We start from the raw sequence: 27659 nt of genomic DNA, 5'->3' as shown, positions 1-27659 counted from the left end.
TCATATGGAAATTACGCACGACTGCTTAGAGTAATTATAGTGGTGGAAACAAGTACAAAACACAATCTTAAGTGGAAAGTTGCCTCAACAGATTATTTTAGGGATTTTCAACATTTCTTTCTACACAAAGGTAATCAGCAAAAGTGCTTCAATATAAATTCTCATTGACACTTTCCGATACCTTTTGCCATGGACCACGGCTCCCGGATCTTTGGATAAAGCCTCCAGCTCCTGAACCTCATCCACCAGACTTTTGAAGCACACCTTCTTCACCCTTGATACAAAATAAGAGCATGATTATAGTGCCAGCAACAAGAAAATATCAGGGTATGCCTGCAGTAGCAAGTTTTCAAGAAAGTTTAACATTCAGCTGGCAAATTGTGCATGACGCATACAATCAGCTGTGTGTGGATGTCAGCCAGATCCGTAACAAGGAGAAAACAATTCCCATGGATTTTTGAGTGAAAGCGGATGCTATACATTTGTTCGAAGTCAGTAAATTTGAAAGGGCTTTAACGGTAAGATAACTAGAGGTATTTCCTACACTGGGTAAGACCCTGAAAAGAGCTGAGAGTAGATGACTCACACTTTGTAGGCCACGTCAAAGACCAGCGAGGTGATAGGGATGAAAAACAGGCCCATCCAGAAGACGCCCGAGCTGAACATCTTGGTAGCCTGAAACACAGCGATGCACTTACAGTGAAGTCACAGGGGACAAAGGACAGGTCAATGTGTGATAAGATAAAAGCAGGGCCCTTAAGGAGAAGACACCTGATAAGAAGCATCCTCTATCATCCTGTGAAGAAGCATGAATGGCATAAGATGAGCCTAAATAAACCGTTGTTGTTGTTGTGGAAATCGAGAAGATGGCCCCCAAATGAGCCGTTCAAAGTGCTTAAGCCGCCGTGACTAAGTGATTCCATGTTTTTTTCTTTTTTTCTATGGCTGCCTTCAGGCCACAGGAAGTACCTGTGAAATGTTTAGGCCAAAGTATCGGCTTCAGAGGAAAACAACTCTAGTGTGTGCTGCGCTGAGAGCTTCTGTCAGTGCATCACAGCCGACCGGCAGGCCTTTATTGTGCACAATACTACAGCTACTTCATGTCCACCGTGGGGTTCGCCGTGCCTAATACAGTGGTTTCAGAGAGTAAACACAGCCCTCGCTTGGGCTGTATTTTTATTCTTAAAAATCTACAAACAGCAACTTCTGTATCAAGGTCAATGTATGGAATGTACCACAGATGTACAACTATGACTGAGGTTTGGCTCAATTTTTAATGTGATTTTAGAGTAAACATTGTAAAATGTTAAATAATAGTAAAAAGACATGTATTATTTGAGCATCAGACTTCTGCATAATACAAATAATTTAAAAAGATCTGAAAATGTTCCAAACCCCCGAATATTTAGTGTGAGGATTGTGTTGTCTTTGGCTCAGTGCAATGAGACGATCTGTCAGCACCTGTCAGAAATATTCACTCTCATTGCATGCATTGTGACGTGCCCCTTGTTTAAGCCCAGCAGCGTTCTTCCTGTAACGCGACACACTCAGTAGCTGGATGCATTATTGCGTCTATCAGAGTCACAATACCAGGGCTCAACTTAGCTAATCGGCTCACCATTGCCTACAAATTGACTCTGATACATGTCAAACGCAGGAGGCAGTTTGAACCACCAGAGTCAGATCATCTTAATCCAAAGGTTAGAAATGCTTTGTTGGATGAATGGAACTATTCTCTGCAAACACAAGTTTAAAAATGTATGAGATGAGGGAAATTTACGCCAGAGCATGTGGTGTTTGTTCATGACCATTCTGAAACTGTGCAGGCTGGGCGGAAATATTTGCAGGTTTTTTTGGTCATCTGTCAGTTTAATTATTTTCTCTTCCAGCCGGTGCATCATGCATTTTAATGTAGACAAAAATAAACCAGGGATGTGTACTCAGTATATTAAATCAAAGTCAGCTGGTTCCAACAATAAACCATGCCAGTCTTCCACACATGTATATCAAAACTGCACACACTTCTATGTTTCAAGACAGATTAACAAACTTTTACTGATTAAAATACGGTTTCGCTTCGGCTGGTTTTATTGTGCATATAATTTCCCTGTTTACGTTTACAGATCAGATGTTGCCGTCCCGTCCCAATCAACACGTGTTTGTTTTCAGCCTCTGGACAGACTCGAGTGTTGGCGGGCCCTAGTGATGTCTCATACCAGGGGGCCCCGGGGAGCGACGGGGTGAGAGGGCTCTGAAAACGTGAATGCGCTTTCAGGACAAACTATTAAACTTGTCTGGCTGGTCAGATAGCGGTCTCCCATCGACTCTGCCGTGGTTTAGACTTCTACAACCATGTTTTAAAATGCATGTTCATATTTCTGTCTGCTCTCAAGAAAAGTTTAAAGAGTGCGCAGTCAACTGAATATTGATTTGATCGAGTGGTAAAGAGGTAAAGGGCGGGGAGAGATATTCAGCAAATTGTCAGAAACAGGACTTTACTAACTGAGCTTTAATGTGAACATAAATATTGTCTGGAAGTTTCTTGTGTCGGTCACAACTTTCTCTCAAAAACTAAATCGTACAAGTTGTCAGGACCTCTGGAATGATTTGGGGGAAGGTTCTTAAATACTGTGCATTATGTCGAATTGAATATATATTTGCAACAACTGTGCCTTTTTATCAAGCACTTTGAAGGTTGTTTTTGACTCAAGCTGTTCGGGCAGGAGTGCAGTATCCAAGGGAGTCCGCTTCACCACAAACAGTCGGCTTCAACTGTGGCGCAGGAAATGGAATGTGAAGCTATAAAATTGTCCAAAATATGGATCAAATCAATCCTGCCCGAAAGCCTTTGTAAAGTCTGAACATTTTATCGTCAGACAGAATGATCAACTGGTGAAGACAGGCCAGCACAAAAGCTCGAGACGGGGTAAAAGCAAAAATGTTATCCAATGAGTGGCCGCATCGACCATAAACAATGCAGAAGAGGGAAAGCGGAAAAGTCAACACAGACTCTCCAGTGGGTCGTTTTTGAGTCACAGTTTGTCTGTGCAACCTTTATTCGCCTTTTTTTTTAACTTTCATCCACCAAAATGTCAAAAATCTCTTATCATTTTAAGGCACACTACGCAACATGTCGGGCTATACTGTTGCCATCAATACAAAACATGCTCCCAATGACCAGCTCGACATGCTATTTTGGCAGTAGGTAATCCAAGAATGGATTTGGATGAGACCCTAACCTATTTAAGTCTCCAATTCTACCGAGTGTAGTCGACATCACCATGGAGACGAGCTGGAGACGTACCCACTCCCGATAAAGTTACAGTCATGTCTTAGGAGAGATGAGCCACTCACAGAACACGTTTGTTTGTACATTTATGAGGCATTTTTCAATGATTAAAATATATGTCATAAAATAAATTTTGTTCATAGGGTAAAATTTTAAATGGTGTGATTTTAAAATAGTAGTGACCTTGATGACTTCTCTACATTGGAAAATGTACTCTACTGACTGAGTGAAAGCATATCCTTGTTTAATCATTTTTGAAATATCATTGGGAGAACAATAAAAATGCATACACTATACCCCTGCATAGTATTCTTCAGCTGACGTGACTTTGAAGCGCATAAACTCATCACATGTTTCAACTTAACTGAACAAGACTAAACGTCCACTAAAGCAACTCGGGCATTTTTCCCATATGTTGCTTTCATACAATACTATAACGAGAGCCTGTAACTGTCCAGAGGCTAAAACAGCATTACAATAAGTGGGGAGTGTTTTGGAGAAGAGTAAACAGTTGCAGATCAAATGCAGAGCAGCCAAGATCCGGTACCAAAGAACAGAACAATAATACGTTTTTCACGACACTCAAAAGACGCTGAATGACCCAAACTTAAAAAGGACCATGAGCACAAGGGAACATCTGTATGTCATTTATGCCATTATACAAATGAAATATACTGTAAATGAATGACAAGGCTAAACCAAAAGAATATTTGTATTCTTTGAGAACACTTAAATGATCAAATACCCATCCAGGATCATGTGTTTGACATTGTTTGGCTTTTCTGACAGAATTGGAAAAGTATAACAATATAAAATGTTTTGCACTAATATCTGTTGAGTTCAAGATTAGATTTTCCATAAGAGTAACATAGTAGTGCTATTGCATCGTGTTTAATTTTACTGTGAATCTTAAAGCAGAACTAAGTAACTCGTGCCCCTAGAGGCACCACTGCAGGTGTCGTAGCATGTTGCGTTTTTTTACTCATTAATTGTCTGAGAGTAAATACTACGCTGACAGAAAAGACAAAAGGAGAGAGGGATATTGTACATACAACTACACAATGGAGATATTTTTTTTCACTCAAACTTGACTGTAAATACTGCTACAGTGACGCTAGCCTGTAGTTAGCTTTGCCCGTTAGCCTGTTAGCTTCTTCATGACTCCATTAGTGCGTTTTGGTGGCTCCGACCTGGAGGCAAAAAAGTTGCAAGTGTGGTTTTCTGGCCAGACACACCAGGGAGAGATGAAATAATCCCATCAACACTTGTATTACCCCCAGAGGAACGACAAAAAGGATTTATTAAGGTAAACAAGCTACTTAGTTCTTTAAATACGTTTTATCTGTTTACTTGCAATGGGGCTCTTTTTAGGCACAAATTACATTGTGAATGGTAATCTAATAATCTTGCCTTATTAGGCAGTATATCAACTTGTCAGAGGCTCTTTATTGCACTTATTCGAGAGTGTATTTTCCTCAAAAATGAAGCAAAAGTGAGAGTGACTGCAAGGCATGAGATAGAGGCCCTCAGAGCAGCTGTGTTGATACGCCAGATGAGGCGAGCAGACAGCGGGGTCAGCGTGCCAGAGCCGCTGCGAGACATCTCAGGTGTGGCTAAGCTGCTTAGGGTAGCAGCTTACACCGCCTCAGCTAAATAATCGGACATCTCCCTTTCATACCTGTGGCAGACTTTTAAGTTTGGTGGAGAAAAAAAATGAAGGCCATATGCAGCCTGGAATCGAGTACAAATTCCTGTGAAGGGTTTTCTGACTACTTTGTGGCTAGAGTTTTGCACCTGTCCTGTCAATAGTCCAGAGAATATTTCCCCTGACAGTGATGAATGCGTGTACACGAAGCCAGGCGCTGCCTAAGGTCGCGCGATGAGAGAGCGATAAGTGAGTGAGAGCAGAAACAGGAGGAGAGGGGAGTTCTGGTGTACATTATGTGACCAGAGGAGGTGGATAGAAAGGCAGCACAAATAAAAGTAGCTGATCAATCAATTGAAAGCAGCAGTATGTTGTCGCCTGTCACGATGGGACTACACAGACCGGGCGGCTCACTCGGAGCTTTGTGCGGTGGAGCTTTCACACTATTGTTTCTTTTAAGAATTAGCTTTTCTTTATTATTCATTGAGCAAACTATTCAGGCTGGGATGCCAGCCCATGATATTGAGGAAAGCAATGAACCTGAGGATTTTAATGCTTTTATAAAAAGAGGTAGAAATGAGTCGCACCAGCCAAAAAATGCATGATGAAGAAAAAACATATATACATATTTAAGTCGCTTTGAAGTATAAGTCGCACCAGCCTTGGCACCGTTGACAAGCCTCTCCCAGCAGCACATTGTTCAAGCTCTCATTTGTGAACTCGTTCCTCTAGCTGTGGCTATCTAGCTTTTAGCTGGTGATTAGCTTTTTTTGTTTTCTTCATTGCAGTAAGAGAAACCTCCGCTTTTAGCCAGTCCCTCACAAGTTTCTCGCTCACTCCAAACTTTACCGTTTTTTAAATTTTCAGTGGTACAGTAAGTAAGTAAGTTCTTTATTTGTCAATGTACAACCGTACAGGAGTCGCAGATACCGGTACACAAGGCTAGAGCGCCCTCTAGCAGCTGTCAGTGTGAAAATAACATAATATAATATAATAATATAATATGTGAAATTATATATTTTTATATATAAGTTGCACCCACAGCCAATATATGAAAAACGTGCGACTCATAGTCCGGCAAATACGGTAATCAACTTGGTATGTATGGAAGAAAATTAATATCTATCACATAGTAATGTGCATGAGGAAGCTCATAGTACAGCACAGTACAATAGGGCAAATTACTATTACTATTACAAATTGCTATCACTACTGTGAAAGCTTTGTGTGGAGTAAACAGAAGGGCCAGGAGCTCAAAAACATTAGTAACTGTGTGCACAGATGAGGCCAGAGTGAAATATGTGGTGCTTGATTTGGGTTGAGTTGTTCTTCAAGGGCTGCGTGGCTTTGGGGGCTGCTGTCTGTGATGCCGTCTCGGGTTTCTGAGAGATGTGTCCCCCGTTTGATGATCCACTAGCATCTGAGCGAGCCGGGACAGGGGCGTAAGGTTACCGTCTACCCACAGGACACCATTACTGTCCTCGCTCAAGTGCTGCAGGCCATGGATGAAAGCAGCAGGTTACACGCTAAGATGAGAGGGTGAAGGTAATGTAGTCTGCTTCTGTGTACCTGTGTCCATTTGAGGGGAGACAGAGCTAAACATTTAGGACACCAGTCTGGTATGGGACGGGCCAGGGTGAGTCATGATAATCTGTCACCTTATGGTGTTTATACGGGGCTCCAGAGTGAAACCAATTTGAATGCACATGGCTCAAATGTATAAAACAGGGCCTTTAACAAATAGGGACACATTAAGGGTAAGTAAATCTGACCTTATTACTAGAACATCCTGTTTCGTTAAGGTGACATATGGCTACGTATGGTTTATGAAATGGGTCACAATGTTAAGGCACATCATTTAACTTAAGTGGCAACAATGATAAGTCTGTTTTGTTTATTCATCTCTTGCTGTACTCTTTGGGGGCTGGAGTTAACTGCTGCTCAGTCTTCACCTGTGTGAGGCTTATGGATCGACACAAACGTGAAACTGAATTAAAGGGTTAGGGTTAGAGGAGATGTTAGTGGAGACGTTTTCTTCACACAAATGTATATAGGATTGGTAATGTCCTTCCACACGTCATGCCTTTGCCATGACTCTACCTCACAGTCCGAGTGTCACCTGTGGATACTCAGAATTGGGGAGGGCAGGGCAACACAAACATTGGTCTAATTAGCCCAATTAAGTCATTTTAAAACACAAGCCAGAGGTTTGACAGTTTACACCCATCTGGCTCTCCTTACACAGTCCCATGTCAAAAGCAGCGCTCTGAGATCTCCCACCAGTGTCTCTCTGAATTATGAGAAGCGGCTCTGGCAGGGACTCGGGCAGTTATGAGAGGAGCATTTAGTTGCGTATTGAGGGATGTGGTCCTGGCGTGATGGCGTGCGTGTCAGCATGTCGAGTGCAGGCTCGCGGTCATGTGTTTACCTCTCCAGACATGTCAGGAGCCAGAGTGATGATAGGCCAAAGGGACGAGTAGATGAGGAAAAACACCACCCACAATCCAATGCTTCCCCAGATGGCAATGTGGCTGAACTGTGGAGACAGGTGGGTTAGGGAGTGGCTTTGATCTAGAGATGTACCAAAAAATTAAGAGCTTGGCATGAATACCAATGAAAATAATAATATAATATAATAAATTGAGGAGACATTTTGAGACATATTTTGTGAAATATGCCACACATATTTAATTATATTGTTATTCTTGAGAATTCTTGTTGATTATATAAAAAGAGTTTAGTGAATGTGTCTCACCGTGGTCCAGGATGAGGTCTCCAGACCAGCTTTAAGACAAACTGTGATGACCACAAACTGCAAAAACAAATGCCTCATTTTATAAAATGAAGTCATTCTGAAAATGTAATGCACTGAATAAAGAGGTTAGAGCAGGACCAGAGCAGGTGCACAAGGCTCTGAACTCAGCTGCTGTCAACAACATAGAAGTACTCACTGTGTAAACCATGTTCCCTAAGAGGAGATAGTCTGGAGTTTGTCCATTGCCAAAAACAGTATCTGCAAAGAAAATCAAAAACAAAAGCTTGTGAAAGTCTTCAGGAAATTGCTACAAGTTCTGCTCAGTAACTTCGGTGTGAAATGTTCCTTTGGAGACTTGTTTACAGCGGACATGGGAAAAGAAACTGAACAGAGCAGTCAGTCGCTGAGTCCTTTGTTATTCTTGGGGAGAGAGTGTAACTAACTTGTCTTTCACAACTCTTAATAGAATAATGTTTTCATAAAGTCGTCAATGTGACAGGAAAGTATGATCAGAAACGTAAGAGAAACACGTTGGAAAAGGGTATTTTAAACACAGGTAACCAGCTTTCCCTAAAATAACAAAGCTATAATTAGCATTTCACTCTACCATGTGAACTGGATCCAAAATAACAGTAGCGCTTTAGTGCCAGTAACAAGAGAAAGAAGGGCTCTGCTTCTCTTTATTTCCGGCTGATCACATGTGCATGTTCACTGAGGCTGGACTGACAGCCTGTCCATCAGACTGAAGGGCTTGGCGCCTTTGTTTGCAGAGCAGGCACAAGCCTGTGTGGTCCTGCACTGTGGCCAGCCTGCAGTCTGTGGCCCGAATGATCTCTTCTCTGCGTGAAGAGCAACATGCACCGACATGCACTTTATCCTTTAGTGGCACAACAAAATGGTACAACTTCTTTATTTTGAAATTTGATGAGTGAGTGATAACTGAATGGCAAATAAATAGCGGTTAAAGACATATTTGAGTGAGTAAAAGTAATACTAATAGCAATAGTAAACAGGTTTATAATTCATGACTAACTAGAGGACGATGCAAGAGAAAACTAATTAAGACAGAGTATGTGAGTCTGACCGTCCTCCCTCTTCATCCTAAGCCCAGTGCGCACCGTAGAGCCTTCTCAGGGAGCTACTTACCATGCTGGAACGCTTTCAGGGGGAACCAGAAGAGGATGACGGAGTGGAAGAGGCCGTTCAGACAATGGGCCCAGAAGACCTAGAGAAAATGGGAAGAAAGGTGGAGGGGACGGGTGGGGGTGGGAGGAGGCGGGAGATTCCAAAAACAAGGGAGCGAGAGAAGGAGACAGAGGGGGGAAAAAAAGCATTTAAAAAGGGTGCGGGGAGCTCCAGCCTAACCGGTGACCCCTGACCCCACGCCTTTGTGCCAGCCCAGCGCTAGGCTAAGTGGCGGTTTTGTTGAGGCCTCCTGCCTGAATAGCCTCCCCGCTGACAGACACGTTGTATATCCTCTGAATGTTATGGGCAAGGGAGACGCTGCCGAGTGTGTGTACAAGTGCTGAAAAGAATTGAATTTATCTTCTTTACACTAAGCTTATTTGGGAATTTGGACAATTAACAACCACAGAGATATGCTGTCTTTGAATCAACAGCAAGGTCTACAACATCATCAGTGCAAAGTCCACCCAAAACAGGCCTCACGCAGATTAAACACTTTTCACGGTAACTGCGAGGAGCCTGGAAACGAGTGGTCAGCCCGCACAAGTGTGGAGACTTTTTAAACCGATACTGGCACTCGTAAACCAACTTAATTCAAATGTGGCAGCCAAACGAAACACTAATGGGAGATGTAGCATGAAACAGCCGTGAAATCTGTCCGGCCAAAAAACTGCTCCGCTGCTGTGAGCCCCCCCCCCCCCCCCCTTCCTGCGTCACTCTGACCCAGACGATGGTGCTAATTCTGAGCGCGCTGCGTGAGTTCATCCGATTCGATGCGCAAATTTGGCTGACAAGGTGAAAATAAAAATACAAGCCAGAGGAAAACATCGGCCTTTGATCGCTACGTCTTGGCAGGCGTGAGTAAAAAAATAAAAAAAAAATTAAAGTAATTAAAACTTACACATGTAATTTATAAGACAACAAGAATCAGACCTTCTCAAAAACTACAATTTCCTCCATTTTATGTCACTCAGAGTAATTATTGTTATTACTTCAAAGCACTTTTTTTTTTTAAATATATATATTTCTTCGCTGGTTGGTTTTATTAGACAGGACAGTTCAGCGTGGAAGGAGTGACAACTGACGAGAGAGGAGAGACATTAACCTCTTAACCCCCGCCTTAATCAAGTGCATTTTCTCCAGTCCAGCTTTACCCAAATCTATGCCTCATTTGAAAGCTAAGACCTACAAAACTTTTTTTCACTTTCTCATCATCGTTTTCGTCATTTTTGTCACTATTTTGACACACTTTTTTCAAGAAGCTTTTAGATTTGTTATTATTATTATTGGTTTATTTGGTCGGGACAGTGCAAGGTATTGACAAGCCACACCGGATTGTAGCCTTGGGCAAATTTCCATCCGTCGTCATCCCCCATGCGCACTCTCAAACACACTCTCATTCATCCTGGCCTATTGTACATGTTTTTCGTGGTAGGGGAAACTGCAGTACCCGGAGGAAACCTACACAGACACGGGAAGAACATTCAAACTCCACACAGAAAGGCCCCGTCCAGGTGGGAATCTAACCCGGACCTTCTAGCTGTGAAGCGCGAGCGCTAACCACTGTACTACCGTGCAGTGCACCGTAACTGTTCTCCAGTTTGGTTAAAGTCAAACGTGTGCTTGGTTCAGGTGGGGGTTAAGAGGTTAAGCAAACGGCCAGCAGTGACCATCATTTGTCTTACAGTCTGCAGCTTTAACCATTGGCTATGTTTAGAAGAGATTCTATAGATTTACCTGTAAAAACATGTACTAAAATGCATGTTGTTCATATATTAGCATTATTTCAAATGTGCACAGTAAAACATAAATCTGAACACAAAGCTTGCAAGAAAAAAAAGTGGAGCCCCTACCAAAATCAAAAACACCATGCACCATCCGTCAGCTAAACAGAGTCGCATGGCCAGCACCCCTCCAAACGGGGATTACCTCACTCTCCCGCTGTGTACACAAACCTAATACACTGGTCGCGGAGTGGTTTCAAACTGCCCCCACAGCTCTGTCACAGTGTGCTAAATTGTCCCTAATGTTACCGAGCCATATTTATGCCAATTAACCTCCAGCTGACAGGACTATTGCACCGTGTCTGCATACTTCCCCCCTGTCCCAGACCCGCACTGCAGGGGTGGAATCCTGTACCGCTTATCCCTCTGCTGTAATGAATGCTAATGGAGGCAACAAATGTTCAGAGTAGTTTGTCACAGTGGGATCGTCCCCTCAGTCTGACGTTTTCCATGGGACGCTGTAAGTTGCTCAGGACCCTTTTTACAAATGAATGCCCAGTGTGTCCCGTAATGATTCTTTGTGGAGCTCCTAATTATCCCGGAAAAAAACATGCACAAAACCAGCATTAATGAATTCAGAGCCAGACATTTCTGGGGTTTCTTCTCTTGATGAGACAGGTCATATAAGACTAACCAGCGTTTTGCTAGTTGTTTGATTTGTATAGTTGGGTGACATGTGGTATTTCATATCTTGAATAAGGCTGCAAAATTAATTTCAAATGGTCACAATAGGAATCTCAAACCCTAGATATATTTAGAATGTCCTACGCATCCATAAGATTTGAATATGCATAAACTGAGCTAATTCTGTAGTGTAAGAGTGTTTCTGCTTCATAACAAATTAGCCTATTTTCTCGATTAAGACATAAACTGTGGGTCTAATATCAGTATTTGGGCTTTTCTTACAAATGTGTGTAGCTCTAATCAATATAAAGATAGATTTATCAATCAAGACAAGAGACAGATTAAATTGACAGTAGGGACCCGTTCCTGTCCGAACGCACATGGCCTTCTCTCACCTCAACACAAACAGCCTTAATTCACAAAGACAGTATCTGTTGTGTACAAAAGAGCCATGCGCGCAGAAGGACAGCCGCTGAGGGGCCAAATTCCTGCTGGATTTTCTCGCCTCGCCTCAGGCCAGCTGCAAGGAAAATATCTCGCGAAGAGAGTGGACAAGCCAGAAAAAACAACCTGCTGACCTGGCCCAGTCATCATTCATGAGCCTTGGAAAATGTTGCCCAAACAAAATGAAGGTCCATTTTTACTATCAGACAAAATAATGTCACAAAAGTTGATGAAAATAAAACACAGTAAAAGACATAAATCTTCATTTTGCTGTAGTTAATTAACAAATCGGAGACCACCCTAAAGCACTTCAATTTGGTTTTTGCCATTTGGCTGTAGCTACTGAACTAAATGTTCCCAATATTCCTTCATCGCCTTCACAGTCTGCATGTCTCAAAAGTATTCTATGCAGAAAATTGGCAAGAGTTGTTTCGATCTAGTCATATATCAATCTCCTCAACATATGCCGTTTTATTGCCTAGTTGTAAAAAAACAAATACCTTTAAATAAATCTTTGTCAACAATTTCCAAAATATTTTTTTTTTTATCAACAATGTTCGAGCAGTCATTTTCTTTGTGCTGAAATGAAATGTGAAAAGTCACTGCATACAAGCCTCTGACAAGGAACCCCTACTGATGTTTAGTTAGTTCCACTAGTCACGGTTGTTTCAAACTAGATCCGACAGCCTTGCTCTGGGAACAAACAAGAACTCTCTTAAACAAATTGCATAATTTTCCGCAACAAAAGCCGTCTCACAATAAGAGCACACTCTCCCCTATCCCCCCCTGTGCTGGGTCCTTTCGCCTGCATCCCAGAGCCCTCTGACCTCTGGTGCCCCTGTCCGCCATGGTCAATCCCGCTCTAATCCACCTCCATGCAGAGCTAACCAGGTCACCACGCCTGTGAAGGGGAGACCAGGAGTCTGCACCCAGCATGAAGAACCGAGGAGACATCTTTATCACCAACAAGGAGAGTAACAGAGTACACAGACACAGCAGGTCACACCAGGCCAACACGGAGGCTGTGGTCGGAGACGTCCAGACTACAGCTGTCAGGTCCATGTGTAAGTTAGCAAATAATAACTGATGTCAGGCTTACCTTGGTATTGAAACCCATAGCATTCTGTGATGATTTGTAGAGTTCTGGGTATTTGAGCATGTTTTCTTTTCTGCAGGAGCGCTCAAATATTCCCAAAGTGAGAGGCGGCAATGCAGTAAAGATCTGAAAGAGAACATCAACAAATAATTAGGTTCAAAATGTCAGATGAGAAAAGGAACATAAGAATACACTGTACATTAACTGTATTTGACATAATTTACATAATTTTGATGTTCGTTCACTAAATCGTATAGTTTATTTGCCACGCCTTATGCTTTAAAATGTTAAACACTTCCCCAGTGAACATCTGTGATCCTCCTGACTAAGAAGCAGGTATTTAGTGCAATGTAATTTTCGGCTGCTATTGCTATACCGTTCAGTATATAGCAGCTGCTCCTGGTATTGTGTGGTTTGGGGGCTCAGCGGGTCAGTTGGCGTGAGACCCCTTTCGGCCCATCTGGAGTGGGTGTCTACAGCCCTCTGTCTATAACCAGCGGTTCACGGGACATGCTCCACTGGACTTCTTTCTCATTCAGAGCTGGGCCCAGGAAGGTCTCCATTGAAGGGTGGATTCAGGCCACTGCCTCCGACAGACTCCCACCGAGGTACAAGAATTCCCTCAGTTTCGGGATAAACTAAAAAGCGCAGGCGTCTGTCCGGAGCCGCTTTATTATTATCGTTTTTATAAAATACCTGCGAGGAGTAGGCCTGTGAAAAAAACTCCCCTCACTCAACAGTCAGTTACTCCCAGAAATGACTTCCATTCGAGGGCAGTCAAATGTTGAGTTTGGGAAACTTCACCTCACACTATTCTCATTCACTTGTGTTTATTGAAGTAAACTGAATATAATAAACTGTTTAAAGTCAGATATAAACTTCTTGTGGGTGAAATGACATAGTATTTATGATCAAACCAGCAAAGGCACATGTTCCTCTTCTTCTAAACTCATGACAGATTTGAAATATGAGTTCATTAGGAGTGGTCCCATTACACAGCCCTGTGGGACACACCACATCAGCGGCCCGCTCTTTTTGCTTCATTCTTCCTATTCTTTTTATCATTCCGACTGAGCAGCCATTGCTAACTACACTCTGTGGGGCAAGCAAAGCTGTTGTTCTTTCACGTACAGAACATTTTCTAAGCCACAAAGGGAATGAAGACTTGACAAGGGATCATAAATAAGGGAGAACGATTTCAGGATGCTGATGACATAGACGTGCAATAAAAGGATCATTTTTGGGGCACCGCAGCAAGTCAGTTCAGTGTCAGCGGGCTCTTTTGGAGGGCATGTTATATGCACTTACCACATTGTACAGACCGATGCACCAGCGTTCAAACAGGATCTGACCGGAAAAGCCATTGACAAATGCAAACCAGATCTGTGAGGGGAAAAAAACACAGGCAGCGTTACAACAACAAAAAACACACACCAAGTCAATTTCAGGACTTATTCATCAGGGCTTTTAGTTCCCTTTGTAAGATGAGATAAACAGTATAGTCTTTTAAAATGTAAGACCACATGTATACATTTCTTAGATAAACAACAGATATTTATTGTGAAACTGTGGTGTACAGTGATCAGTACACCACATAAATGCCTTTTATTTGTACTGTAAAAATCAATAACTAAATCTACAGAAGAAACCAACATAGATCAAGGCATAAATGGGTATCAAAATACAGTAACAATTTAATTGACAGATTATTCAGGTGGTGCACATTTTAAACCCACAGGCCTTGTTTTCTTAAGTGTACATGATCTTGACAATTCTCAATAAAAACTTTGTTGATGAAGGCTTAGAAATATATGGTTTGATAATCTTTTGATTGCACAGGCAGCATTGTGGTCACTTCACAGCTACGCAGGTTTATTCCATGTGCTCTGGTTTCCGTGTAAAACACGATACCCCCTGGGGCCAGGACGCCATTGAAAAAGATACTGGATTTCTGGATATAGGTATAGGTCCTAAATCAATGTCTAGTAATAAACATAAGCACATGCAAATCAATGTTAAAGTGTCCATGCTGGTGTTTCTACACAATAGCAGCAGGATGGATGGATCTTACAATTAAGATTTTCCATGCTGGTAGTCTTTGCCATTGCCTGTAACCGCCGTTCTCATTCAAAGTAACCTATGGTCTGGCTTCAAACGAAAGAAGAGGCTTGTGGACAGTTTGAATTAGACAAAATGAGTGGCAGTGAGAATGTCGGGACCACCAGACGCCATCTCCACAACCTGAATGCTCCCAGCGCTACCCTCCGTGATCAGGCTGACGACACGGGGATGATGGACAGGGCTAGTTAAAAGGGTCAGAATCAGGGCTGGGAGACTGAACGATGGGTACTTTAATACACTGTGTCAGCAGGAGACAGTGGTAATGTGAACCATACGCAGCACCCCACTATCTTTATTAGTCACACTTGTCACACAGAGTAACAATGTATTCAGGGCTGACAGGCGAGTACTTTAAGAGATTTACTCCAATGGATGTGCATCGAGTTACAAAAAGGTTGAAGAGCAATACAAATTCACCAGGAAGTGTACGTATCCCTCTAATTATTTCTGTTGAAGTCTGAAACTGGAAACTTTTGAACTGATTTCTTCATAGTACCAATAGGAAATCAATTTGTATGACTATAGTATCAGACTACAACACTTTTTGAACCCATCGCATAGTCATAACTTCTTGATTGACACTTTTTGTTGCGGGTGCCCAATTTATCAGTCAAACAACAGGCATGCTGTGCTTCCTTTGGCCATGAACAACCAAGCATTTCCTTGCTTCATTTCACGTCATTATGGAGGCATGAACGGTTATACATGAACTCTGATGAGGGCCCAAATTTCCATCTAACTGGGTTTGAAAAATCTGAATAAAGCATAAATGAAAACACACCCTATTCCCAAACTGAGATTGCCTTTACATGTATTTGTTTGTGACTCCCACCAACCAATGGCAAATTCCACCCTCTTTCTATCCAGTGCACTCGGCCGTGATGCTTATTGTTCATAAAAATGACAGGTTACAGATTCCTGAGAGACTTTAAGAGAGAAGGGTGTTTTTTTTTTTTTTTTTTTTGGCAGGGCATGATCCGCGGAGGTATGCTTTGGTGATAAATGCATTGAGAAGCCGTTGCTATGGGTTATGTTTGATGCATGAAGCCATGAGGCAGGTTGAACCATTAGCGTGGCTCGAGCACTGGTAACGAGGGGCTAGCGGGTAGGTCAAACTGCTGAATTAATTACAGCTCGTTTCAATGAGAGACTCTGGGCTGATATATTGTTGTGCCAAGTTTAAAAAGGCTCCTATTCATAGCATGTGGTAACTGCTTCTGTGTGAGTGTTTTGGCCTGGTCTTCGGGGTCCCAATAGCGTCTCCCTCTTTTCTCCCTCTCAGGCCCTTCTCTTGAGGGACAGATGCATTGATTTGCTCATTAGGGGAAGTACCAGCCAGGATTTTTCTTCTTCCTTTCTTCTCCTCATTGAGAGCCACTCAGCGTAGGGGTGTGGCTGGCCTCTCTCCCTCAGTGCACATCGTGAAAAACAGCGATGAACGAAAAGTGGGAGCTGAGAAAAGGAGGATTGGGCAGAGGCGATAAGACGACTTCTTGAATATTCATCAAAAAAAATCCCAAAAAGGGGGGGGGGGGGGGGGGAATCACTGATTCCAAAAGCATAGCTATACAGGCCTCGTCTAAAAGTATCAGGTGGGAGCGTGACATTTGTCCCCAAGATGCGAGTCTTGATACTCTTAATCTTTGTGCCACGGAATTGGCAAAGGATTCAATGCACAAAGCAAGAGTGGAATAAAGAGAGGCATACAGAAGGAGCGGAGACATTTATGGTGGAAATATGTAGAAGTACAAACACGAGTTGTGCCACTATGTCAGGCGAAGTTTCTATGGTTTCATTCAGGGTAATAATAAGTCTGCTAGCGGCTTATGCAAACCCCTTTCATGTAATTGCCTCATAAATGCCACTTGTCCATTAGGTTGCTCTACAGATTCCTGGCAATAAGTCAGTTGAATTAAACAGGTCAGGGCATTGTCACCTTCATTTTGCAACATGTAATTTATGCCAAGTCTGATCGTTCATTTTTGATGCAACTAAAGACGACCACATCTGTCCCATAGAAAAGGGACAGTTTAAGACTCGGCAAAACCAGGACAAAGATTACAAAAGTCTTGTCGGGTCAATACGCTGCTTACACTGACATTCATTTAATGTAGATAATCTTATGCCCACCTACTCAATACATATTTAAAGAAACCAAAAAGTCAGTGCAGTAAGTCAAAGACAGTCAAACACGACACTAGACAGTGGAACTGCTTTTTCCCCAAGAAAACTCCAAAGAGTCATTGGGGAAACATGCAGCCATAAAGCATTTAGCCACTTTCTCAGGTTGCTGGTATTAGGAGGTTGGGGTAAAACATGAGAGGAACATTTAAAATATCTGGGCCCCCAGAGATTAAAAAAAAAAAAAGTCCTATTATCTTCTTCGCATCCCTGAAGGAGTTTAAAAGGGGTTGGATGCTATTTTTCTTTCGAAGAGCCACAAAAAGTGGAGGACAAAACTCCATCTAACATCAAACTATTCAATTTCAATAACAACACAAAGGCAGGACATATTGAAAACAACAGGATGCAAAAATGTTGGCTGGCCTTAGAAAAAACACTGGGCGAATTACAAAAGCTTAAGTAAAATGGAGTCTATCTGTGACAGATGAACTTGCACATGTTTTAGGGACAGAAGATTGAATTTGATACATATTTCGCATGGCTTTGGTCTTGTACCATATGTGGGAAAAGACAGAAAGTAAACACTCCAGACAAGATTAACCACATCACTGAAAACAAATGTAGACTGGATTTGTGATATAAAAAATAAACATCTATCCAATTCATCCATCCATCCATTTTCTTCCCCTTTATCTGGGACTGTTTGGAGGAAGCAGCAGTCTGAGCATGTCCAGACATCCCGATCCACACACACCTCCTCCAGCTGTTCTGGGGGGGGACCCTGAGGCGACACCAGGCCAGCTGAGAGACATGGTCCCTCCAGCGTGCCATGGGTCTTCTGGGACAATGCCAGAGCACCTCCAGAGGAACGCAACCAGGAGGCCTGAGCCACATGAGCTGCTCCTCTCGACATGAAGGAGCAGTGACTCTACTCTGAGCTCCTCCCGGGTAACTGAGCTCCTCACCATATCATAATATTGTGTCCCCTCCCAAGGACTCCAAGAAGGCACTGAGACACTTGTCCCCCACCTGAACACATAGGGGCCTAACATGAGGGCTATACCAAACCCAAACATGCACAATTGGTTAATCCACTAGCAGGTTACCCCAGCAGCATTGAAGGATGGATCAAATTCAGATGACAAATTTCCCTACAGGGACAATTAACCTCTCAACGCCAAAAAAATAAAGTATCCAGCCTGTCTCCAGGAGTTCGGTTCCACCGAGCCATCATGGCACCTGCGTTTGACTGCCGCCCAGTCCTTTCTGCCCCCGATCCCTACGGCTTCCTCTGCTGGTGGTAAGCCCACAGGAGGGCTGAGTCCCGACTGGTCTTAAGATAAACAATGCGCCTATTTCTGTGGAGAATGCTGGCCAATATCTCTGGAACCAGAAGTGATAAGACTTTCCGTTTTTTGCATTGGAAAAGCTCAGCCACAGCCTTAAAATTCATCTCACCACTTCCTCGGGCTCAGGGGAGCAGAGAACATCACTGCAAAAATTGGTCACCTCGGAGGCTTGGATCATACTTTATATATTTTATGTTATAATTTCTGAACAACATGAGATGGAGACACCCTTTTTTGTTTTGAAATCTGCTGATTTTTGTCTTTCAAACGAGCTTCCTCTGAAGTACCTACTAAATATGAATGTCCTGAATAAATCAGCCCTATGCACCTCATAAAGCGCTCCCTGTTGTCACAGTTCAAGACTGTCACACATTTTACAATTTAGAAGCAGCATACACATGAGGATTTATCGCTGGGGCATATCAGCCCTCAATCTAAAACTATGACATCATATTAATGCAACCTATTGACAAACACTGACCATGAGATAAAGAGAGCTTAGAACAGTCCAGGCTGCATCAGATCTCAGGAGCTGTCAGACAAGTGCACAGAGATCAAAACCTTCCCGCACCAGCAGTGATAGGCCTGCTGCTGATACTGGGCACTTCATCTGTCTCCTGTCTCTTAGTTCAAGCCTGAGCCTGCTGCTACCACTGTGTCTGGTCTCTTTCAAAGGCCAACAAACTCTGAATGATTTATGGAGTAAACAGCATGCGCCATTAATAAGTGGGAGACTAGTTCATTGGAAAAGCCTTGAAGTGTGTGTACTTCTTCTCAGTATGATGAGGAAGACTTGAAGGCTGTTAGCTCTAGGCAAGCATCCAGTCAATTAGATAATAGTTTTCCCTTCATAACGAGGTGTGTTTGTTTTCGTGTTTTCTGTCCAGTCATGTCAAAATGGTGAAGTGAAACCATTCATAATGCTCATCAGAGACTGGCAGCTCATGTTTAGAGCTAGTCATCAGAAATAAAAATATGGAAAGCCCAACAAGAAACCCTGACTTTGAACAACTTGAGCTGTATGAGGCTTACCTCGATGATGTAAAGGACAATATTCTTGTAGAAGCAGTACAGGATGCACTTGGCCACACGGTTGTAGTTCCAGGCGCCGTGCACAAGCAGCAAATTCTTCAAGTATTTAAACTTTGTGGGGAGAGAAAGTGGGGGAAAAAACATAAGATAATTATTAGCCAAATGATGTGCACTCTGAGACAGCGCTGTGCACAGAGTCTAATAGTTCATTAATCAACAACCCTTGTACTGTACAATAATCCACTCCCCAAAATCTCAGCATCGATCAAAGTATGTTTTGGAAAAGGTCAAATGACTAATGATGTGCAAGCTTAAAAAAAAGGGAAAAAAAGAATGAATGTCTAATGGTGTCAATCACAAAACAAAGACTGAAGTTGCTGAAAAGTGCATAATAATGTTTGTCTCAAGGGGTTTGAATAATTGTTAAATTACTTTCAAATCATTCCATTATAATGGCCCCATGGTGAACTTACAATTTAGACCAATTTCTGCAGATAAGTGTGATTACTTTGGAGCAGAACCCAGTGGCAGGTGTCGTTTCTCAGTAAATGTTAAGCCTAGGCAAAACTACTACTGTTTTCTTTCTGTAAAATGTAGGGCTGGATTATATGGGGAAAAATGATAATGGACTAACTTGAATTAGTTAAATAACATATTATGTCCCATTTGTAAAATAAATGACTAATGAAGTCAGAGTGCCTTGGATCACCTCCGTTTAGTCATTTTGAAATGTTCTACCTGGATCCTCAAAGAGTATGGTGTGTTTTTGTGTAGTGCTACCAAAACCTCAGTCAGATGGGAGACCTCAGCGATTATGCTATATTATAGATTCTTGTGATTTGGAAATTGTGTCGCCAATACTGCGATAACGATCATTTGACTAACGTATATATATATATATATATATATATATATATATATATATATATATATATATATATATTGTGCAGCCTTAGTAAAATGAAAGCTCATCACTGACACATTTATCTGATCCTCACAGGGTGGGTTTAGTTTGAAAAAAAACCTTAGCTGGTGACAGATTGACTGCAAGGCCGCCTTAAGCCAAGTCTTTATTCTCAGCTCCTCCTGAAAACTAAGCTAAATGCAGGTTCAATAGAAACTGCCCAGAACTAGCCAAACGCTAAGGTCTGTGCCGAGGCTGGAGGATTGATACAAATCATGCAATTAGAAACGGGAACAGAAAAACAGGTTACACAACCACACTGGATTGATTTCCCTTAAAGCAAATTGCAGTTAATGTACCATCACGCAAACATACAGGGTCTGTTGGTATAACTTTATTTGATGCAGAACACAGCCTAAACGCATTATACAGTGAAGGGCCAGCTGCCTGAGTGACACACACTTAGACATGTCATGTGGATTTAAGAGGGCACTTGAGACAAACCCTGGCCTCTTGAACAGAAGTTGCACATTGGGGCACAGAGAGTGTACTGTGTACTCCTTGTTTCCAATATCCCTGAACCCTTCGGCTATAGGAGAAACATGAGGTACAGTGCAGCATGTTCAGCATTGAGAAAGCTACAGAAGGGGAACTCAGAGCTTTTGTTGCGTCCATGTATCTCATATCGATTGCAAGTATCATTATGTCCTGTTGCTAGGGCATACAAACACAAGCATTTTAATAGCTTATTGCCTGGATCTCTTTCTGTGCGGTTGTGTTGAGAGTTAGGTATCAGTGGGTGCTTGTTCTACAGGTGTAAGTGCTCAACTGTGTAAGCTACAGCCCTAGCAGTCATATGATCTATTGTTATCAGGGACAATGTGTCGGGATATCGCTAACACGTATTACACTTGAGAACATAATGACAAGAGTGACAGCTGCGGGAATTTGGCTTCTTGTGGGATTAAAATGAACAGTGATAATCAAGTTTTCTCTGGGAAATTCTAAGGTGACACAAATGAAGTTGTCCAAGTAAAGGAAAACAAAACAGAAATCATTTAACCACTCCCAATTTCAGCCTTAGAAAAAAAATAATGAAATATGCTTAGCTGAAAAAATAAGTACCGCATTTTCCAGACTATAAGTCGCTCCGGAGTATAAGTCACACCAGCCAAAAAATGCATAATGAAGAAGAAAAAACGTACAGGCGCTCGTCATATAATTAGAACATCATGAAAAAGTACATTTACTTCTGTTATTCAACTTAAACTGTGAAACTAATGTATGATAGACTCATTACATGCAAAGTGAGATCTGTAGCCTTTATTTGCTACAGATCTTGCTATTGTTCTTTGTTGTTGTTTTGTTTACACTGATTATACTATGAGAAATGAAAAGTTCATCATTTTGAGTTGGGGGTAGGCGCTCATAAGCTTTTGCTTCAGCCTACTCTTTTTGAGCAAAATAAAAAATAAATATTTGTTATCATTTCGCTCATTATGGCTCAGCTTGCAAAAACCCAATTAAAAATCTCAAAAAATTTGAATATTTTAAAAATGGACTGTAAGCCATAATCATAAAAATTATAACAAACAAAGGCTTGACATATGTCATGTAATGAGTCTACATCATATATTAGTTTCCCATTTTAAGTTGAATGACAGACGCACTTTTTCATGATATTCTAATTATCTGACGAGCACCTGTATATAAGTCGCACCAGCCTTGGCAACTACCTGGGTATAGAGGCGTAACTGCATCGTTGACAAGCCGCCCACGGCAGCACAATGTTCAAGCACCCATTTGTGATCTCGTTTGTCAAGCTGTGGCCATCTAGCCTTTAGCCCGCGATTAGCTTTTGTTTTCTTCATTGCAGTAAGAGCAACCTCCGCTTTTCACCAGTGCCTCACAAGTTTCTCACTCCAAACTCACTTTCTGCTGCTCGATTACCATTTTTTAAATCTTCAGTGGTACAGAAGTAGCAGATACTGGTACACAAGCCTAGACCACCCTCTAGCGGCTGTCAGTGTGAAAATAACAAACATGTAAAATTATATATTTTGATATATAAATCGCACCTTTTTCATACTTTGGTTGGAGGTGCGACTTATACTCAGGTGCGATTTATACATGAAAATATATAATTACAGTCCGGAAAATACGGTATGTGTTTTAATCTTCAGCAGCTTACAAATCAACAGAAACACATCATGCTTGGAAATCCGTTTCACCTGCGCAATGGAGTAGTCGGACGAGTTGGCCGCCTGCAGACCCTCGTTCCCTGAGATCCCCACTCCGACATGGGCCGTCTGGATCATCCCCACGTCATTCGCCCCGTCACCGATGGCCAGTGTGATCACCTTCACGTGTTTCTTCACCATCTCCACCACCTCTGACTTCTGAAGCGGAGAGACTCTGAAAGATAGATAAGAGAACTCATTTTAGTTCAGGGGTCCCAGAGTTTTTTTCCGGTCGCAACCCCCCAAAATGACCCGATCCTCAAGGCTGTAAAATATAAGTAATAATTCAATCAAAATCTGGTTCATGCATGTTTACTTGACTACCCCGTTTTGCTAATTTGCCTGTTTTCATTGCGAAATAGACAAAATACAAAAAAGTATATATTACTAAAAAGCAAATACTGCAACTATTTAAGCAGTACAACATCCTTTGCAAACACCCAAATACCCTGCCTCTATATGGGGTTTAATTTTGTTTAAAACTTCCAAACCCTGCACTTTAAACCACAGCAAAAGTGATTCCTTTACATTTTGTAAGTTGAATCTGTTTTTGAAAAAAATAACTCTAACCATAATCTCAATATCTGTAAACTCCCAATTAGACATTTTCCCCCAAATCGTGCTGCCCTTTCATTAGGTGTTAGTGTATGTTTATTAGAAGCGCTACACGGTGCCAAAGAAAAGGTGGAACTCATGAAGACTGGCAATATGAATATACACAAAGAGGCCCGTGGAGAAATGAGAACTACTTCAATTCTTTGCAGGGCTGCATAAAATAACATTCATTCTTTAAAAAATGTCTTTAGATCAGCACTTGGCACAAGCAGGGTTCTTCCTCTACTTTGAACTGTAAATTGAAGCCTGTAGACAGTCAAAAATGAGGACCACCCTAAAAAGTAAATATGGAAGCCCCAAGGTGAGTATTCTGCCAAATTGCCCTCTTTGAGCTATTAACCATGGCATTGTGCTGCTCGTTCATGAAAAAACGCACCTGGAGAAACCTACATATTCAGTCCACTGACCTGCTAATATCAGACAGTGGTTTCTGTGTGCTGTTAAAATCCAGACAGCTTCACCTGGCTTAGGCTGTTCACTTCAATGCTCAAATTGCCTTCACTACAAATCCTTTCATGTGAATAGCTGGCAGACATAGTTCTTTAACCTCTTAACTCCTGCTTGAACTGAGGACATTTTCTCCAGTTTGACATCGCGCAAATCTAATAAAAATGTCAAAATAACAAGGATGAAAATGCAACAAAGATGTGACGAAGAAAGTAACGAAAGAGCATCAAAAACATGACGGAAAAGCAACAATAGCAAAACAAAAAAGCGACAGAAGAGCAATGAAAAAAGTGATGAAAAACCCCCACAAAAGATGCATAAAAAACAACAAAAAAGTGACAAAAGAGCGACAAAAACATGACAGAAACATAGTGTCAATGTGACAAAAAAGTTAGGATCACTTTTGGTAGGCCTTAGCTTTCAAATGAGCCGTTAAACTGTTGCTCTCCGGTCAGGAAACTTTAAGATTTGGGTAAAGTCAAACTGGAGAAAATGCACTCGGAAAAGGCGAAGGTTAAGAGGTTAAACTTTACCCGTTAGAGTGTCAGAATGAAAACGATTTTTTAAATAATTTAAACCAATGTTAAGCTGCGCAAATGTATTTTTATAAGCCAGAGCTCTATGTAGGACCTGCAAGTAGCTGAAGGCAGACAGAGCATTGTTTAAAAGCTCCCAAGCTACATGTCGCCAGCACTGAGCGATACATGAACACATTTGTTTTTCCCATGTCTATAATGTAACTCTAAAAATTAAAGTGATACATTGTGTAACTGTTCCTTTGCACGACTCGTAAGTTGACTGTAGGAACAACCAGTCTATCCACCTCCCGCACTGAAGCGCTGTGTGGACCAAAGCCAGTGATGGATAACCCAGAAAATCTCCAGAGATGGTGTTGTAAACTGCATATCTGCCTATAGCTGTAAAGCGGCTGGGTTTGGTTCACCCTGGTCAAGAGGACTCATTAATCTCAGTGTTCTCTAATAAAAATGAAAGCGCATAATATGGGCATTGTCGTATCTTCTACCAAAACGATCAATACCGTGTCGTGAAAGCTGTGTTGCAGAAAGTTGCGATGAAGTGCCTGCATAGTTGTAAATATAACAGACCACAATCTGTCTAATGGTGGCTTTTATTGTTTTGGGAGTAAATCTTACCTGCAGCATATGACAGCTTTACAGGACAGGGTGAGGTCTAGGAAGTACTGCCGCACTCCAAACGTCAGAGCATATTTTAACGTCTTCCCATCAATAATAAGGGCAAAGTCGTTTTCCTTATAAAGGGCATCTCCCAGCATTCCACAGTGATGGCTGAGTGTCTCCCTTGTTGCCTGTAAACAAAACAGGAAGAAAGAAAAACAAGTGTAAGGGTGTCTGCTACACGTGTCATTCATTCCTGTTGCACATGCACTTTTCTTTCTTTGTTGAGAAATGCAAAGTTTCATTCAGAAAACGTTCACACTGAAATTAATGTTTTGGCCAAATACAGACAGTGTAGTTACAAATATTAACTTGGCAGCTTCAAAAACATGACGCAAACACAACTTTTTGAGTGACAGTGCAGGATTTTAGAGGCAGTTGTGGTGAACAGGTCTGGGCTCATTTTACACATTAGGACATTGCTGGAACATGAAGGGGAAGGAAAATACATAATTATTATTATTTTTTAAACACTGCATAGTTACCTTTAAGTGCTAACTTCCACTTGAACCTAGCACATTTTCTCCAGTTTGGCATTACCCAAATCTAAAAGCTTCTTGAAAAAGGCGTCAATACAGAAACGAATAAAAAAAGAGATGAAAAAATGACAAAACTGCTTCGAAAATGGGACAAAAAAGTTACAATCACTTTTGTAGGCCTTAACGCCGAACTGGAGAAAATGCACTAGGGCGGGAGTTAAGAGGTTAAGTAAAATGATCTTGTTATTAACCATCTCTGGTTTCAATATGTTTCGTAATATGGGAAAATACAAAAATAAGCACAGTCATTAACAGCATCGAATAGGACAGATTTAAAAATATGTTGCTTATTTTGACTCCTTCACAACTACTGTCTATTACATATTGCACTGCAGTCTTTGTAAGTAATATTAGGAAGTAGTCTAATCAACAAATAACTCAAGATTATCGGTCTATGAATCACATATTGTGGTTTAAATACTCTATGTGGAGCAAGAACAGTTAGTTTTGCAATGTTTGTAAGGATTATTGCCCAAGATCTTTGCCCAGTAAGATGGAACCCAGAGGAGGTAAAGGCTCATGTTTGCTTCCTCGGTGTACAGTGCAGATGATGAGTGAGAGTGAAATGCTATAAATATGAGAATGACAGAAGGATTAACTGTCCTTCAACAGGGTATGCAGTATGTGCCTGTTGGATAAAGCTATGATATCATCAAGGCATACGTCACTCCATCATTTCACCAGATGTTGGTCATTACAATGATGCCTGCAGTCATAGTAACCACACAGGTGAAAGTGCTGTATCATTTATTTATGAACCATTAGCATAGCATATTAAAAAGTCATCAGGCGTGGATACAGTACTAGATAAAGTGACTTGAGCAATGTTACATTCATAAACAACAGCTAGGAAGTGATTTACGCGAGTCGTGGCATAAGACAGTGGGAGGAAAATGTATGTGCATGTTTTGGATTTTTTCACATTTCTGCATGAATTGGTCACTAAATGTGGTCTCATCTTCATCCGAATCAAAAGAATGCTTAAACAGTGTCTGCTTAAACTAATGCCACCCAAACAATTACATGTTATCATGTTTTTAATGGCCATAACATGTAAATATTCACAGGGACAGGGAGGAAAAAGTAAGTGAACTCTCTGAATCTCACTGAACTGCATCAGTTTTGTATGAATCAGTATGAATCTTGGACCATTCCTCTTTACAAAACTGTTGACGTTCAGCAAAGGTTCACTTACTTTTTCCTCCCCGTCCTGTGAATGTTTACATGTTATGGCTAATAAAAATATGATGAAATGTAAATGTTTGGGTGGTGTTTGTTAAAGCAGACACTGTTAACTCATTCTTATGATTTTGATGAAGATCAGACCACATTTTATGACCAATTTATGCAGAAATGTGAGAAATTCCAAAGCGTTCACATACATTTTCCTCCCACTGTATAATATAGATGTCGCTGCTAGCATTTAACTAGACGACCGATGATGCTTTATCCTGATATCCTACTGTAAAAACACCATTATGGAAGAAGATCTAATGTGTAAAAACAATGTTTGGCGATCTGTAGTCAAAGCAAACATCTCCATGGAGACAAGCTGGTGATGTCCCACTCCCAGAATAGTGAGGATAAGGAACCCCGTAATGAAATAATTGCTTGTATTTTATTCTATTTATTGTGTAAGATGCTACACAGTACGGCTTTAACATTTCAAATACTTTAGAAAACACAGGCCATTAAGCCAAGTGAGAGCAGGAGGGGCCCAGGCTGGTGAAGGTCTGATATGTCAGACTGTACCATTGGGACCCGACAATGTTTGCTTGGCATAACAAAACTCTGAAACCCCAGCTTTAAGGAAATATTTGGAAAAAGGGGCTTCACGTTTCACAAAGCAGGAGGAGGGAGAGAGACACGCAAAAGAGATGATGGATTAACAGAGGAGAAAAACCGGAGCAAGAGGATACAAGCTCAGAGCAGCTGTGAGGATTTAGACATCCCTGGTGGGGTCTGTGTAACAGGGTACGGCGCTATAGCGAGGGCCGGGCTGTAAAAGGCTGAAGGTATGACTTAAACCAAAAGGCTGATATTTTTTTTCAAATACAGTATGCTAAAATGAAAAAACCTCATGGGCTTGCGTTGGTGTGTAAGCCCAGAAAAGGATTCCCCGAGTTAGCTGCACTAATTTATCACATGGTGCGTAAAGTTTACCATTTCCTCAAGTGCTCCAGCCATTTCCTCCTAATTTCCACTGGGGAATTTCAGGGCTAGTGCTGCATGTCTGTTCTTAAGACCCCTTTGTTATGGCTATAAGGGCT

The 27659-nt window shown here is 41.6% G+C and overlaps 1 protein-coding gene across 3 annotated transcripts in view; it reads right to left on the bottom strand.

Moving 5' to 3' along the window:
- The window catches only part of atp8a1 (ATPase phospholipid transporting 8A1), a 77601-nt gene that overhangs the window by 3930 nt on the left and 46012 nt on the right, over positions 1 to 27659 (bottom strand). For all 3 annotated transcript variants that reach the window (XM_079556317.1, XM_079556316.1, XM_079556318.1), the window contains 11 exons: positions 24809 to 24981; positions 22584 to 22767; positions 19449 to 19559; positions 14131 to 14205; positions 12826 to 12948; positions 8836 to 8914; positions 7886 to 7947; positions 7690 to 7746; positions 7363 to 7470; positions 587 to 675; positions 182 to 274 (listed from right to left, as the gene is read on the bottom strand). In XM_079556317.1, coding sequence (XP_079412443.1) covers positions 182 to 274; positions 587 to 675; positions 7363 to 7470; positions 7690 to 7746; positions 7886 to 7947; positions 8836 to 8914; positions 12826 to 12948; positions 14131 to 14205; positions 19449 to 19559; positions 22584 to 22767; positions 24809 to 24981 — 1154 coding nt within the window. The remainder of the gene's footprint in view (positions 1 to 181; positions 275 to 586; positions 676 to 7362; positions 7471 to 7689; positions 7747 to 7885; positions 7948 to 8835; positions 8915 to 12825; positions 12949 to 14130; positions 14206 to 19448; positions 19560 to 22583; positions 22768 to 24808; positions 24982 to 27659) is intronic.

Source organism: Gobius niger (assembly GCF_951799975.1).
Source record: "Gobius niger genome assembly, chromosome: 5".
In the NCBI taxonomy this organism is placed as follows: domain Eukaryota; kingdom Metazoa; phylum Chordata; class Actinopteri; order Gobiiformes; family Gobiidae; genus Gobius; species Gobius niger.
Note: the sequence above shows the minus strand (reverse complement) of the source record. Positions and strands in the feature narration are given on the sequence as shown.